The sequence below is a fragment of the Ambystoma mexicanum genome, chromosome 3p (genome assembly GCF_040938575.1).
Source record: "Ambystoma mexicanum isolate Mex_15411 chromosome 3p, UKY_AmexF1_1, whole genome shotgun sequence".
Taxonomy (NCBI): Eukaryota; Metazoa; Chordata; class Amphibia; order Caudata; family Ambystomatidae; genus Ambystoma; species Ambystoma mexicanum.
The window spans coordinates 738,370,991-738,383,952 of NC_090925.1; the positions used below are offsets into that span (position 1 = coordinate 738,370,991).

Below are 12,962 nucleotides of genomic sequence, written 5' to 3' on the forward strand. Positions count from 1 at the left end.
TTACACTGAAGGTTTCTTGCATAAACAATTATTAATTTATCTATCAGTCAGTTATAAAGCCTTCTTCAGAAGGGAGCAATAGAATAGTAACACACAAATATACTTCAATACTGTACACTCTTTTGTTTCAAAATCTGAAAATGCCCTTTTGGGGTGGCCCACAGACACAACCTCCACCCACAGGTGACTTCAATAACTAGGGTGCTGGAGACATTAATATCTTACTGTTGGCATTCAGAACACTCTTAAAAGTTGGTAAAAGGCAAAGGTTATTAGAACACAAGAGACCACAAGTATTCTTAAGCAGGCAAATACTTTTGGATCCTCCAAGAAGAGTCATACAATTCAATAGGCTAAGCCAAAGTCCATGGGCAAAAGTCTTGTATAGGATTAGGCACTTCTGGTAAGCAAATGTAAAAGTCTTTGCACAAGTTCTTATGAGTCTTTGATGAAAAGAAGAATCAACTGTAGGGCCACAAGCTGATTAGGCTTGTGAAGTTGTAGAAGTTTCACGTAATTCTACTGTAAGAGGTAATTTCTCTTAGACTTGTTTTAGAGTACCTTAGAAATTAAGAAAAGATGCAGCTGATGACTTCTGTTCCTGTGCAGCTCTGCAGATCTCGCTGTTCCTGGGCCTTAGTCGTGGGGTCAAGAGGGAGGACGTCGGGGGACTCATGCAATGCACTTGGATGGTCAAAACTTGCAACCAGCAAACTTCACTTTTAGTGGCTGTTCATTGTTTCAGCTCCTCGTGTCTACCGCAAATAGCAACACTGCGGTTCCTGTCTTTTGAGATGGTCTTTCCTTGCTTCCGGGGTGCTGCAGTCTGAGGGGGCTCACGCTTGGTCAGTCCTGCCCCTTGGGAGTCCGTAGGATCTTCCAAAAGCTCTAGGCCAGCTTAAAAGCAACGCACACAATCTGGTGTTCCTCTCCCTGATTATACGGTTTCCAGCAGCATCTCTGTGGAAATTCAACCAGCTCCGAGATGGATGGCAAGGTGGCTTCTTTGGAGTCGATTGTTCCCACCAACTCAAAGGGAGAAGTCGTCCTTGCAGGGGCTTCTCCGTCAATGCGAACTTGACGTTTCGGCACTGCAGTAGGGCTTGTCTGGGCAAACCAGTGGTCCCAGGAGTAGCAGCAGGCGTCCTCTTCAAATTCTTCTTTGGTTCCTTCTTCCAGTGGTCGACTCTGCCTTCCAAGTCAAAAGACTCACCTTTTGTTCAGTGCTCTCCCATTCATTCCAGCCTAGCTGTCAGTCACACAGCAGTGTGGCTGTCTTTGCCGGGCAGTCAGCCTCCCTCACTTCCTGCCTACCCTAGACACTCTGGAACCAGTGGCAGGTTTCACTTGGAAACCCTGCCAAAGACGAAATGATCAAAGAGACCAAACCTGGTTTGGCGCGCAGAGTAAACCTCTAGAAGGACCTTTCCACAAAGAAATGGCGAAAGAAAGACAGTGCGCCATTTTAACAAAGATGGCTCCCGCGTTTGCTTTACAGCGGTTATGAACACAGCCCACGGTAAATTCTACTGCCACCAGCCATTCTATGAGAGGAGGGTAACATAAAAAATGTTACATGAGAAGCTAGACAAAGGGGATACTAAGTAACCCCACCAGCACTCTATTGTAAGATACCGTGTGTGCTGAGTCTAGCAAGTTACAATAGTAAGCAAAGTCAATTTCACTTTACTGCTCTGGGAAACAGTTTATCCCAGAGAAGGTAGTTAAACCGTTGGGGAATCTGGAAGACTTCCCTGTATCACTGCACTGAAGGTGCTGTGTGACACAATGTAAGAGATGATGCCTATGGAGTTTCAGACTCCACAACCAAAAGAAACAGAGGTAAAATTCACAGTAAAATACACGAGAGTTTGAAGAAGGTCTCACTATTTCCAGAGGCCCGTGGTTGGCGGAAGAGAAGACGTTGCACATCAACGTCCTGTAACTAAGGGTAGTGTTTTGGGCCCTCAAGTCGTGTTTACCGCCCCTCAAGGGCAAAGTGGTGAGGGTCTTCACGGACAACACCACCACAATGTTTTACATCCTGAAACAGGGGCACCAGATCCCCAGCGCTCTCCAGGGAAGCGCAGGACTTATTGATATCTTATTTCTATCACGCTCGTACACAAGTGTTTCAGAGCACAAGGCAAGGTAGAGGAACAGGGGAGAAAAAAAACAATGATCTTAATAGGCCCAGTGACATTGAGAACGCGCAAGTGCATGGCAGAGGGAGCGGTGAAAACTACATGGAAGGGGGGGAGAAGTGGAAAGTGCATGGCAAAGGAGAAACATTAATAATACATAATTAAATAAGAAAGGCAACAAACAGTGTTATTGCAGCCAGCAAGTGGCAAGTGCAGGGTTTGGGGCAGCAGACATGGTATGTCTGATAAGTGCAGGATGAGAAGGGGGGGCTGTATGGGTACAGATATAGACCCCAGTGCAAGGGGTGGCACGTTGGAAGTGCGGGAGGGTGGCAGGTAGCTGGGCCCAGAAGACACAGGGTGGCCAGGTGCACAGTGCCGAGAGAGAGACAGATCAGCAGGGCAGAGAGGGGGCAAAGGCAGAAGCAAAGAGGAAGGTCTTGAGGTGCTTCCGAAACCAGAGATGTTTCTTCTCAAGTTTCAGAGTGGCAGGGAGGCTTTTCCAGAGGGAGGCCCCAGCCGAAGACCTAAATCTACCCCAAGCTTCTTTTTTTGAAAAACTACTAACCCTGAGGGAGTTGGAGTTATAGGAGCGCAGAGCTCGAGAGGGGAGGTATTTGCGGAGGGATAGCTGAAGGTATTTTGTACCCAGGACCCAGAAAGCCTTGTAAACAATGCAAAGGGTTTTGAATGGCACTGGGCTGTCGCCCAGGGGGTGTTCCTCATTCCGTTTGACCTGGCAGGAGTAAAGAACACTGTTGCCGACTCTCTCAGCACAGAGCTGCACTCTTGCCACGAGTGGGAGCTTTGGCAGGACCAAGTGGACCACCTTTTCCTCAAATTTGGCAGTCCCCTGATTGATCTGTTTGCGATGGCGATGAACACCAAGTGCCAGAGCTTTGCCAGCAGATTCCCCCAGCCGGGGAGCATGGGGGACGCATTCTCATTCCCTTTCGGAAGGCCTGTTTCTGTATGCGTTCCATCCGTTGCCGTTACTACTTCGTCATCCATCAACTCAGACATTACCAGTGCAGGATTATTCTCATTGCAACAGCGTGGCCGAGGAAGATCTAGTACCCGGACCTTTTCAGCATGTCAGCGTCCCCTCCAGTCAAGCTGCCAGTGGTCGTGGATTTTCTCGCCAGGGAAGGAGGCGCAATTCTGCACCATGACCCGGAGTCTCTGAACCTGAAGGCCTGGCTCCTGCAGCATTAGAGTTCGCTGGCGACTATCTTCCGGCGGACTGCAAAGAGATTCTCGCCAAGGCCAGTGTGCCATCTACTGTCAAATGCTACAGACACAAATAGAAGCGCTTTGCAATTTGGTGCTGTTCACAGTAGATCAACCCTCTGAAGGTCACGGCCCCTCAAGTATTGCCGTATTTACTGTCATTGGCTACATTGGGGCTGGCTCACGCCTTCAACTTTCATCAGGTGGTGATCTTCCGCTACACCAGATCTCTGCAACGGTCTTCACTGTGGTTGCAATGTCTAGTTAAGGAGTTCATCAAGGGACTGTTCTGCTTGTTCCTGCCGGTGAAGGCTCTGTCCCCGAAGTGGGAACTCAATGTGGTGCTGACTAGGCTCATGGGGGCTCAATTTGAACCTATGCTTTCAGCTCCGCTCAAGTTTCTGTCGTGGAAGACCGCTTTCCTCGTGGCCATCACATGTGCAAGACCCCAGATGCAAGGAAAGCCCATCTCGACAGCCAGGAACCGCTGTGTTGCTATTTGCAGTAGACGGGAGGAGCTGAAACACTGAAGTGCCACTTGTTTGGAGATTGCCGGTTGCGGTCGGTGACCTTCCCATTGCAGTGCAGGAGTCCCCAGAAGTCCTCCCTCTTGTCTCCATGACTGAGGCCTAGGAACACCAGGATCTGCAGAGCTGCACAAGAACTGAAGCCATCTGCTGCACTTTTCTTCAACCTAAAGGTACTGTACAGTCTAGGAGAACTTACCTCTTGCTGTGTAAACTCACTTGTTCTTGTTGCAGACTTGTCTTGGTTGCATCTGTAGAGTTGCTAACAGCTTCTTTACCTCACAGGCCTAATCAGTTTGTGGCCCCACTTTGATTTCTTCTCTTCTACAAAGACTTTTAAATACATTTTGCAAGACTTTTACGTACCTGCAAGAAATGCTTCAGCTCACCTTGACTTTTGCTAACTTAACATTGCCTGGCCTGGCTCCTCTGCTTAGGTGTTGTCTTCCTTCCAGCATTGGGGTTTTTGTGAAAGTACTTACCTGCTTAAGAATAATTGTGTGAATGTGTCTTATTCTGAAACTTCTTTTCTTTGACACTCATCTCGAGAATATTCTAAATACAACAGTGATATATTAATGTCCCCAGCACCTTAACTATTGAAGTCATCTGAGGGTGTAGGTTGTGTCTGTGGGCCATACCAAAAGGGTATTTACTGATTAAGAAAACTAAGAGGGTGTCTTTTGAAGTATGTGTCTGTTGCTTATATTGCCCCCTTCTGAAGAAGGCTTAATCTGACTGTTAAATAAATGAATAATTGTTTAATCAAGAAACCTTGTGTGTAAGAGTTTATTTGAATACTTGTCATTGTGAACCTCTGTGTAACTCCCCTATAAGCTCAAATTGACCCCTATTCAGGCAAGCCTGGGTGCTGAACAAACTAACAATCTGTGTAGTACAGACTTATACCAAAGGTTGGGTTCCTATTGCCAGGAGGTCAGGGTTGTTGTAGTGCATCCAAAGGGTACTGCCTACAATCTTGCCTAACAGGAGTCTTATCAGGATGAGGAATCTGAAGAGAAAAGCAATCCATTGTAGGAGAAATTACTTTAACGTAAAGTTCTTTCTATGGGTTCTTCAACCGCAGATTCCTCATCACCCCTCCCAGCCGTCCCCGCTCAGAAAGGGTTGTGGTTCTTCGCTTCTGATTTCATGTAGTACATTGGCGATGGCTTCGGAGTGTTCATCACAGTTACTGAAATCTTTTTTAAAAAATTCCGATTGCAATGTTTTTAACCTGTTGGTTTGTATTCCATAGTTGCTTTTTAAGGATGGTTAGCCTCCTTCCGTTTTCCTATGCAGCGTTTGAGCACAGGAAACATTGGGAGGGAACAGAAGCATGGGGTGTAGTGATGTGGTGTATGTATGGTGCCCGACGTCACTTCCGCAGCCAGCGATGGACCACCACGCAAGGCAGATCGATGCCTGAGTCGAGGTCCACTACGCCCCCCGTCAAAATCTTTCCGAGCAGCAGAGCTGGATGATGGATATCTTTCAAGATGAGGAATCTCCGGTATCAGGTAATATTATCCCCATATATATGGTTGCCGTACATAATATCGCCAGGAAAAGGTTGTGGGGATATTATATGGGTGACCATATATATGGGGATAGGGGCAGCCATGCAATATGTCCCCACAAAAAAGCGGCAATTTTTCGGGGATATTTTTGCATGGCGATATTTTTGTGGGGACATTATTTACATGGAACCGAATCTGCAGGAGAAAAATCCATATAACCTTACAGTAAGGTAACTTCTCCACTGAGGTTACTGAGGATTCTCAGCCTGACGGGGAATATTCAATGCATGTGAATCCATGAAGGATACCAATACTGGAGAATAGGAATTACAGGTAAGCAACATACTCCTTTAACAGGGTAAGTAATGTGTTCTTTTGATGGATGTTCTTCCCACTGATTTCTCATCCTCCAAACCTACCCCTCTGACAGTGAGCACATTTTTTTTTTTATTTCTCTTAACATCAATGTGGGTTATTTAATTCCTTACAACGGCTGAGCAGAAAGAGGGGAAAAGCTAGGAACTGAGGCAACGGGCGCAGTGCATGCTTTTTATAGGATCAACGCCCCGTCTGAAAGCGGGAATGGTAACAGTCAAACATCGATGTCGCACAGTTCCTCCCTGCTGTCGGAAGGTTTTTCGAGACCGCAAAGTTGGATACGAATACATCTAAAATGAGGAATCAGTAGGAGGAAATTCCACCATAAATTACATGACTTCGGAGAAGTAGTTTGTTCTTCTGTTGCCCACCTTCCCCTCCTGATCTGTGCCCTAGCTGCTCGGTCAAGTTAAGACAGGTGAGCTACAGGACTTCTGCAGGAATCCAACGCTTACTGATCAGGTTGCTAATTTTGTGGCTTTAATACAAGCCACAGGAAACTGCTCCTGAGATTTTGCATTTCATCTTGCACCAGTAGTTAACATGACTGCTTTATGGGAAAGGTGGCACTGGAATGCCTTACAGATTGAAGGTGGGAGGTGTTACGAAGAGCAATTGCACTGCATTTACAAGCATGCATTTTGAAGCCGTTTTCTTGATAAATTAGTTTCACAAATAAATGATAAGCTGCTGTTATCTAAAACAGGGCCGTTCCCGGCTTGGTGTACATGAAATGCAAGGTTTTTACAAGTTGGCAATGATTTTGTATTAGAATGCCTGAATCGCCATGCACATCTTTTCTTTGGTGCATTGTTTATTGCAGCAAATTCACTTTTCTGGTCCTTTCTTTATTTTCAGTCAGAGACGACTGCTGTTGACTGGTACTCCTTTACAGAATAGTCTGATGGAGCTCTGGTCTCTGATGCATTTCCTGATGCCCCACGTCTTCCAATCTCACCGCGAGTTCAAGGAATGGTTCTCCAACCCTCTCACTGGGATGATTGAGGGTAGCCAGGAGTACAATGAAGGCCTGATTAAACGTTTACACAAGGTGAGCATGAATGGGGTCGGGCGGTGACAGTATTTCTGAGAGTACTGGGCATGGGGGGGGGGGCACATTCTATGAAGAGATGGGGAAGAATGTTAGTGCTAGTCATGCCGTGGGGTTACGCATGTAAGAATGATGTGCTCCTTTTCTGATGCCAGTATTCCTCCTGCGCAGGATGAAGGAAGCACAGATGTTGGGTATGGGTTCCCCCTGGGTGTAAGAGGGCTCCAAGGATTCACAATGCCCTTGGAGTGGGGAGTTTGAGAGCTAATGTCTGTTCCTCCCCAGGTGCTGCGACCGTTCCTCCTGCGCAGGGTGAAGGTGGATGTGGAGAAGCAAATGCCAAAGAAATATGAGCATGTGATCCATTGTCGCCTGTCAAAGCGCCAGCGCTACCTGTATGACGACTTCATGGCCCAGGCCGCGTAAGTAACCACTCCTTGGTTGGGGGGAGCAGTTCTTGTGCTTGGTAAGCTGCTCTCCTGTTGGGCTATTGATAGTGATCTTTGGACATCCTTTGAGCTAATCTTATAGTTTCAGGTTTTAACATTTTCTTGGGCTGTCTAGTGATACATAACAGTCTGGTCACATTTGTAATCATACATTTGTGTGTGTTGTTTTCTTCTTTTGGTATGTTGGGTTAGTCTGTTTTTTTGGATCAGTGATGTTCAGATTTTCTAGTTTGCCTATTGGCTCATCTATGGTATTTCTCAGGTGCACATTCAGTGCTACAGTTGGAACATTCTGGCATTGGACAATATGTGGGCAAAATGGCATAGGATTTTGGGAGTTTTGAACCAGATGTTTGTGAACCTATGATGGATGTTATGCTCCCTACTAGCTCAATCAATCTCGTAACATGATTTCTCCAACATGGGGTCTGGCATGGATTCACATGCTCATGAATATTCTCTGTCAGGCCAGGAATCTTCGGTAAAAGAAAGTTTCACTTTTACTTACAAACTGTCTTTTTTCCTCTAAACCAATAAATGAGCTCTGGGTCATATTGCCTCCAGCCAATGACTGCCCTCTCCCTAAGGCCCACCTCTGGCAGCCATCATCAGCTTTTTACCGCCCGTTTAAGTGTTGGCAGTCTTCGAGTTTTGCTCCGTTTTTTTTTTCCAGTTGTCTGTGCTTTTTTTAGAACAAGCCCTATTTTTGTTTAACAGAGCCCGTGTGATTTTTCTCTATATTGGCCAACAACTGGGGACCAGTTTGTCGGTGAATATCGATACCCCTCAAGGGCAAGGATTGTCGAGTTTCTTCAAGTTCCAGAAGACCATCGGGCCTACTCCGCACTCCGGACCAGGTCGGAAGATGAGAAAGAGGGAAGGGAAGCTCCTCTTTCAAGCTCAGCGCCACCTGCGGACTGCAGAACGTGTTTGTGGAGGACAAACGCCTTCTATGCGTCTACTGGCTTCTTCTGGACCACAGAGACGGAGATTGCAAAATATGCCTCTAGTTCACCAAGAGAACCATGAATCATCACAGGTAGGCTGGCTTCATAGCTCCGCGCCAAGGCCTCTACTCGGTGCACCATGCACGGGCATGCCTCACCCAGGACCGTCCGGTTCGAGGAGTGAGCTTCTAAGTCCTTTGAGGTTGCCCCATCAGTGGAGGCCCAAGACAAGGCCAAGCGCAGCAAGTCAGTTTTGGTCCGGGTCGTCGCGCAGGTGGGTCCTGCGATGGCCAGGGCGCATTCATCTTCACCATCTGCCTCCATCGATCCAGCTCCTCCTCGAAGAGGAAATCTGCTAACCTAGCGAAGCTGCGAGAAAAGCCAGAGAAGACGAAGGTGCACGAAAACGTGAAGTCATCTTCAAGGATTGAGTTGGTTGCGGCTGCCCTTTCGAAGTACAAAGGGGCTGACCCAGTCAAGGTAGCGCCGGCGATGGCCAGAGTATCCCTACACCGGCGGAGGGAGGCCTCGGCCTGGTCGGTGGATAAGACACCGGAAAAGAGGATGCCAGCGCTAAGCCTGAACCTGACACCTCAGTATGCAAAAAAGGGGGGGCGAGAGGAGGCCTCTGGACAGGCCGTACTCCAGGGCAGTTATTTCTTCCTCGGACAAAGAATACCGGTAGTCCATACACACGATCCCGGAGGATGTGGGGGATGACGGCGGAAACGCTGAAGGCGGCGATGGCAGAAAGGCTGATGGCGGCGCAGGGCCTAGTAGGCCTACAGTTCAGACTCTGATGAGAGATGTATCGCTGGACATCCTTTCGACCCTACACACGCTAGTGTCGGAGATTCAGAAAAAGATGCTGACAACACCGGCTCTGTCGCAGGATCAACCTCTGGCGAAAAAGAGGAAGCAGCACCCTACGCACCACTGCATCATCCTCCACATAAGCGCCATGTGCCTTCCCCGCCTTGGGACCTGGACACTGAGATGGCCACTGCGATTATGGATGACATTGCCAAGGGGGCGGTTCGCCGCAGCCAAGGGCTTCTGCACCGGACTAGGTGATGTTGTTCCATGCCATGGTCGCCAGAGTGTCTAAACTCTTCCAACTGGCGCCAGAAGAGACAAAGAAGGAAGGCTTCCTCTACCAACTACGCGAGTCCAAGGGGAAGACCATCATGGCGGTGCCCCTCCTGGATGACGTTTGGGAGGAGGGTCTAGCTTTGATGGGGAATCCGGCCACAGCCCCGGCCAAGAGGCATAGGCTGGAGAAAAGGTACTTTGTGCCAGAAAGGTACTGGGTGCCGGAGTCCGCACCCAAGTGCCTACGATCGCAGCCATCTCTGGACTCGGTGGTTTTGGCGGCAGGTAGGAAGAAGTCATCTAACCCCTCGTCTTCATCCTCCATCCCTCCAGATATTGAAGGGAAGAAGTTAGATGCCATGGGAAGAGAGGTGTTTTACTCTGCGGCATCGACAGTTAAAACAGCCAACACACTTGCAATCCTGGCCAAGTACGACAGGGAGCTGTGGTATAAGATGGCCCCTATTCTGGAGTTCCTGCCCGACAAGCGGGTGGAAGTGGTTTCACTCCTCCAGGAGGGGGAAAGTGACATCGGACCATGCCATCACAGTGGCCCTGGAAATCACTGACACAGGGTTCCGGCAGATGGGGAACAGTGTCTGCCTCTGTTGCTGTGGCTAGCTGAAAGCTACCAACCTCTTCCATGAGGTCCAAACGAGGGTCCTGGACATGCCGTTCGACAGGGACAACCTCTTTAGGAAGGCTGTCGACAGGTCTTTGCAGGTCATTAAGACTGACACAGAGACGGCCCGTGCCCTTGGTACTCTTCAGCAACACCCCTCGCCTCCAGCATTGGGTCTGGCATGGATTCACATGCTCATAAATATTTCCCATTGTCAGGCCGGGACTCCTTGGTAAAAGAAAAAAAATTCACTTTCATTTACTGTCTTTCTCCTATAAACCAATCACTGAGCTCTGGGTCATACTGCCCGAGCCAATGACTGCCCTCTCCCTAAGTCCCTTATTTGGCATCCTTCAGATTTATACCGCACGTTAAAGTGTTGGGAGTCCTCGTGTTTTGGTCTGTGAGCTTATCTATGGTTTTTCGCACTTTCTCGATTAAAAAGTTCGATTTTTGTCAAGTAGAGCCTGTCAATGCCAGCAAAGGGATAAGGGTCTCGACCCCCTCTCCCGAACCAGAGAAGCCGAATAGATTCTACCCTCCCACCGTGGTTAGCACGGGCGCCTGAACTAAATAACACAGGGAGCCACGTGACAGCCAATGGGGGGAAGACAGAGTTAGGGAAAGTGTGTGGAATGACAAAGGTAAGGAGGGGAAAACATAACATCCAAGTACAACAATATCCAACTCCAACTTAATACACTTATATCTAGCATATAACTCCTAAACGTGACCTGTCCTGACTTGACCTCCAAAATGGTACCTGAACCTATGGAAAACCATTCCAATGCATATTCATACTCTTAGCATTTTTTCATAAGGAAAGCACTCATAACATGACTTTAAATACACTGCACATAGTGTTAGAAACTCAGACAAAATGAACACAGACATATGAAAGATAATTATGCTCAAACAGACTTTTGCACACAAAGCATGATGGCACAAACTGGGATGAAGCACATTAGACTCATGGCCCCATAGGTACAATGAAGCAACGAACAAATGCTGCACATTGAATACATGTCACATATAATTTGCCAAACAAAACACTGTCATTCCTCTCCTAGACTTGAAACTAAAACAGAATTCATAGCTCTCAGTGAAACACTGGTGGCATGCCTGCCGAGTAATTTAGCATGCTTATGAGTCCATATAAATCAATGTGGTCGCGTGTTTCCTCACACACGTACCCATAACAAGCTGCATTTAAATGTTTTGTAGCCAAACACAAAAGAGAATGCACTTAGCTGATGGCCCAGGCGCCTCATGAGGACACCCGGACCCTGCAGACTGTAGTTTCAAATGAATGCCCAAGCCGCTTGTAAATCACCGCCACGGCCCGGCATCCTTCATGCTTATCAGTTCCTGAAATCACCGCTGATGCCCACCAGTCCTCAGGCGTCCGAACAGATGGTCTGCTTCCTCACGTTCTCCAAGCTGCCGCCCGTGCACATAATCATTAATTATCTGCACTGAGGCACGGGCGGTTGGAGACTTTAACAGCTCCTAATTGCCAGCTGTGATTTAGCAAGAAACCACAGAACTACAGAATTCCCTGAGGCATGCTGGGAACTGTAGTTCTTTCCATCGCCTGCTTATTTCTTGGCTGTAAAGCGCCGTCTTTTGCCCCAAACTCCTGTATTCCTGACAGAGCCTGTGTGCTCTTCCGTTCCTTTGACCGGCAAGCAGGGATCTGTTTGTCAGCGTCTTTCATTGCCCCCCCAAGGGCAAGAATCGTCGCGTTTTCATCGAAGATTCCAGGGGGCCATCGGGCCTATTCTGGACCATGTCGGAGGAGAAGGACAGAGGTTCCCTCTTCAAGCTCTGCTCACGCTGCGGATTGAGGAACGTGTTTGTGGAGGACCAACACTCACAGTGCCTCTACTATCTCCATCCGTACCACAAGGAAGCGGATTGCGAAATGAGCCTCGGATTCACCAAATGTGCTTTCAAGGATTGGCACAGTATATTGTCAGCGTGGCTCATCACCAAGTCCTCTACCCCATGTGGCAAGCAGGTGCATGCCACACTCAGGAAAGGCCGGTCCGAGGAGCGGGCTTCGAAGTCCTTTGAGGGCGCTCCATCCGTGGAGGCCCAAGATAAGGCTAAGCACTTTGAGTCCGTTTCCATCGGGGTTGCAGCGCAAGCGTGTCCCGCAACGAGCAGGGTGCGATCTTCTTCACCGTCTGCCTCAACTCAAGCCATTGTTCCAGCTCCACCTCGAAGAGGAAATCTGCTAATCGCGGGAAACTGCAGGAGAAGCTGGATAACGAGGCACACGGTAAGGTGTCTGAGAAGGCCCAGGTAACCCAGGAAAAGTCATCCTTGCCAATCGAGCTGGTGGCAGCCGCCCTCTCGAAGGTGAAAGGGGCTGACCCAGTCCAGGGGGCCCCTGTGGCACCCAGAGTTGCCCTTCCTCCCACGCGGGAGGCTTCGACCAAGCCGGTGTAGAAAGCACCAGCGAAAAGGATGCCTGCCCTGAGCCCAGCTCCGACACCTCAGGACGCAACAAATGGGACGGGGGGGGCAGAGGAGGCCTCAACAGTGCCCCAGGGCACAGATATTTCTTCTTTGAAGAGGACATGGTGTCCATTCACACGGTCCAGGAGGACGTGGGAAACGATGATGACGGCGGAAACGCTGAGGATGATGTGAAATCGTCAAGGGGTACAACATTTGCAGAGCCGCTGCCGACAAAGTAGGTGCTGGGGACCAACAAGCCTACGCCCCCTCCACCTCCCAGGGACGTTTTGCTGGACATCCTGTCAACTCTGCACACACTTGTGTCGAAGATCCAGAGGAGGATGCCGATGGGACGCTGGCGATATTGGGCCCCCTGCCGGCAAAGAGGAAACGACATCCCACGCCTCTGCATTAACAACCTCACATACCGTGCCCACATAGGGATACGGCAACGACTGACATGGATGATGAGGGCAGCGCGTTTCGCCTCCGCCGATAGCTTCTCCACTGGACAAAGTAGGATAATTTCACTCCAT

At 48.8% G+C, this 12,962-nt stretch overlaps 1 protein-coding gene across 2 annotated transcripts in view; it reads left to right on the forward strand.

The window, feature by feature from the left end:
• SRCAP (Snf2 related CREBBP activator protein) overlaps nt 1–12,962 on the forward strand; it is a 2,075,623-nt gene that overhangs the window by 1,095,394 nt on the left and 967,267 nt on the right. The window contains exons 15-16 of one of the 2 annotated variants that reach the window (XM_069651627.1): nt 6,658–6,850; nt 7,136–7,272. In XM_069651627.1, the coding sequence (XP_069507728.1) occupies nt 6,658–6,850; nt 7,136–7,272 (330 nt within the window). Of the gene's footprint in view, nt 1–6,657; nt 6,851–7,135; nt 7,273–12,962 lie in introns of those variants that run through there. The other variant, XM_069651629.1, reaches the window with a different exon arrangement.